This window comes from Rattus rattus, chromosome 14 (assembly GCF_011064425.1).
Source record: "Rattus rattus isolate New Zealand chromosome 14, Rrattus_CSIRO_v1, whole genome shotgun sequence".
In the NCBI taxonomy this organism is placed as follows: Eukaryota; Metazoa; Chordata; class Mammalia; order Rodentia; family Muridae; genus Rattus; species Rattus rattus.
In genome coordinates, this window is record NC_046167.1 from 59,479,327 (window position 1) to 59,483,227 (window position 3,901).

A 3,901-nucleotide genomic window follows, 5' to 3' on the forward strand; every position below is an offset into this window, starting at 1 on the left:
TCTGCATAGATATGTATCTGTGTTGCCTTGGACTGTTCTCAAACTCAGTGCTTCAGGAGGCTGGCGATATTCTGGGGCAAAGGAGTTACTGTCAGTATTATTGTTAATATGTTAATAATTGATTGGGGGCCTTTTTATTCTCTGAGTTTTTCATTCATGCATATACTGTGTTAATTGTTATTATTGGGCTTATGGGACTATGGGTCTCTTTAAATATTTCTTTATCTTGTCCCAGCCACCCCACAACTCCACCTCTGCTCCTGTGTTGATTTCAGCCCAAGCCAGTCAAGAGACCATAGTAGCAGCCAGGGATCCAGCTGCCCTGACTGCCCCTGGCTCCTGTCACTGTTGCTAGGCAGACATTGGGAATGGACGTTATCCCAACATCCCTGTGCTTTGTGTGTGTGGGGGGGGGACGGGGGTCCTGGTTCTCACAGTCTTTATGGATAACATTTTCCCAAGTTGCAGTACGCCCCTTAAGTGAGTCCCATTGCCTTCTTCCTCCTTTTATTAAAAGGTTGTGAAGCATCAGGAACCCTTCCAGGACTCTCTGAACTGAAAGAGTGAGCCCAGCCCATCACCTGGTTCCACTACCTGTTCTTTCCCTTCTCTTGCTCTCTCCCTCTGCCTTCCAGACATTGCAAAGCTTTGCACAAAAATATAAATTGCTTCCTTCCGGCAACTTTTCAGATTGTCTTTGCGCCGTGCATTTGTGATGCGTCTGAGGTTCCAGCATCCCAGCCAGGTCTCCCAGGAGGAGGCCAGAATTCTCAAAACTAGGTATTTTTATCTCACCCAACCAGGATAAAATCGGAAGAATCTTATCGGTGCCTTTCTCCAGAACCGGGGAGGAATTGTATTTTTGAAAAGCAAGCCGTTTCTTTCTGTTGCTTGGAGCTGCGAGGTCAATACTCAGGAGTGTTACTGCGTGCTACAGCATGCATTCTGTGCTACTGTCTCTTAATTATCTCTCCAGTGGAAGGCTGGCTGGCCTTCTGCCCACGGGCTCTGTCATACCAGCGTGGTGTGGACCCTCTGCATCCCAGCCTCAATTTCAGAACAGCGAGTCTCCGAAAGAAGGAGCTCCGCACGCGGGACTACAACTATATAAATTGTGGCACTCAGGATTTTTTGCATTGGACATTAATCACAGTAGGTAATAGAATGGTGCTTATTTGAAGAAAATAAAAGTCACCCTGCTAGTCTACTGAATGAAGGAAATGAAGGGCTTGGGCTAATGTGCTGCAAAGGGCTACATCCCCAGAATATTCCAGTCCTTAGGTCGATTGAAGAAAAATGGGGTTGGAGACAAATATGTAGGTCAGTTCCTAGTGTGTTCCTGGCTTCACGTGTTCTCATGCAATATGAACCAGTGTGTGAGAAACACCTTCAGATCACACCGACGCTCCAAATTGACTTTATTTGTTCTTACTCACTTACTGATTTCATTTTATTCATTTGTTGATTTTAATTTTTTTTTCTATTCTTTTTTTCGGAGCTGGGGACCGAACCCAGGGCCTTGCGCTTGCTAGGCAAGTGCTCTACCACTGAGCCAAATCCCCAACCCCTGTTGATTTTATTTTATTTGGCTCTTTTCAGGCAGGGTCTCATGGAGTCCAAGCTAGCCTAGATATCTGGAAGTTGCTATGTAGCAGAAGCTGGCCTTGAACTCCTGTCCTCCTGCTTCTACTCTCTGAATGCTAGGATTACGGGTGTGCCTCGGTCCTGATATGTAATCGAAAGAAAGAGAGAAGGGAGAAACCCATTGCTTGTTGATCATGTTATTTGGTCAAATCACTAATAACAGGGAAGCACATGGGCTGTTGATTTTCTTCACTGTTTCCAGTTGTCCATTTATCTGTCTATTCTTTCTGGCACTTGATTTTCTCGAAAACAGGTAATTTGAGGACAAACTCAAAATATTGAGAAAAATTGACCTCTTGGCATCTAAAAATAGCAATTAATTTTTAAGAGTAAATGGTATTTGTCTTAGTTACTGTTCTGTTGCTGTGCCAAGACACCATGACCAAGGTGCTTATAAAAGAAAGCATTTAATTGAGGACTTGGTTATAGTTTCAGAGGGTTAGACCAGGATCACTATGGTGGGTGCAGACAGGGCCCTGGAGTTAAGAGCTCCTATCTGATCCACAAGGCATAGGCAGGGAGAAAGAGCAAGACCAGGTCTCGCATAGACTTTGAAATGTCAAAGCCCGCCCCCAGTGACACACCTCCTTCAACAAGGACAGACCTACTAATCCTTCCTACACAGTCCACCAATTGAAAACCAAACATTCAAATATGTGAGCCTATAAAGGCCATTCTCATTCGAACCATTACAATATTTTTAAATGCAATATACAAACTTTATTTAACAAAACAGTAAAGTAAAACAGGCATTTATATTAAGAAAAAACCTACAAGAAAATTTATCTTTAACAACTTAAAATAACCCTACTTGCAGTTGCATTTAACCGAGCTCTGTTGCTGTGAAGAATACAGCTCATGCACAGGTATGGATGAAAGATTTGTACATTTTTCAAGTCTTCACTGAATACTACCTTATATACACATGTACATTAAATTTGAAAAAGATTAGATGATCCCAGCTGTACTTCATTTTTGTTGTTCTTTTGGAAGAGGCCTTCTAAAGAGAAGACCACGTGCGTGGTTCTGGCTCATGGATCATGTCATGAGCCCATCCTAGACTCTGTTGGACACCAAGTCTCCTCCACTCCTCTGCGGACAGCAGATGAGTTTTGGGTACTTGTTTAGAAAGTTCTCTGGGTAACATGACATGCCAATACGCGTACTGCTCGTCGAAGTACTTGTCTGAGTAGTAGATCTGCTTGTGGGCCATCCTGCCGGCGCGCGAAGGAAAAAACTGGAACAAGGAAACAGGGCACAAGGCGCTCCACATCCGCCTAAGGCTGGGGCAATGAGTCGAATGAGGGCAAATGAACCATTACAATATTGAGATTCACACACACACACACACACACACGCACACACACACACACACACACACACACACACACACACACACACACACACACACACACACACACAAAGAAAGAAGGCCAAGCTAAATACTTCAGAGGTAGCCTATGAATTGAGTCCCAGCACTCTCAGGAGGCAGAGGAGGAGGATCTCTATGAATTTGAGGTCAGCCGAGTCTACACAGCAAGTTCCAGCAAGGGCAAAGAGAAGAACTCTGGGTTTCACTTTCAATTCCGCTCAGGGTGTTTAGTTATCATGCATGCTTATGAGGCTGGGGTTGTTTAATACTTGCCTAATGTGCACCAAACCCCGGGTACCATCATTGGTACCACATAAACCAACCATGGTGGAACAGGCCGGTACTCCCAGCGGTTGGAAGATGAGGTAGAAAGAATCAGCAGTCCAAAGTCACACTTGGCCACATTGCAAGTTCAAGGCCAGTCTAGGATTCACGAGCCCTGTCTGCAAGAATGGTTACACGTTTGTTTTGGTCAGTGTTACCTCTGTGTGAAAAAGGAACTAAGTCAATCCACTTAAAACCAGGGAAGATTCATTTTGGCTCATGTTTTCAAAGTTTTCCACGCACTTTTGCTTGTCCTGTGTTGAGGCAGGAGACAGAGACAGGAGAACCCAAGACCTGCTGACTCACAGTGTTAAGGCAGGCAACAAGAGAGACTCTGCTTAAAAGAAGCTGGGAAATGAGGGCCAATGCCTGAGGTTGGGGTTGTTTGCTGACCTCCACGTGCACCCTAAGCATACATGGGCCTTCACACACCAAGGCATGCCATAGGTCCACACGTACATGCCTAAGAGTAAATATGTTTCCAGTTGTACAATTCTTATATAACTCTTACACATAAAGAAGCAAAATGCCTAATTTATCCTTAACCAAGTGGCTTGATAG

General features: G+C 44.4%; 1 protein-coding gene across 1 annotated transcript; it reads right to left on the reverse strand.

Annotated features, from left to right (window-relative positions):
- Window positions 1–2,644: 2,644 nt before the first annotated feature.
- On the reverse strand, window positions 2,645–2,857 carry LOC116915236 (cyclin-dependent kinases regulatory subunit 2-like). The gene has a single exon (XM_032919630.1). The coding sequence runs from the start codon at window positions 2,855–2,857 to the stop codon at window positions 2,645–2,647; it is 213 nt and encodes a 70-aa protein (XP_032775521.1).
- Window positions 2,858–3,901: the final 1,044 nt, after the last annotated feature.

Coding starts and splice junctions, on each gene's coding strand:
- LOC116915236 (XM_032919630.1), bottom strand. CDS start 2,857: ATGGCCCACAAGCAGATCTACTACTCAGACAAGTACTTCGACGAGCAG.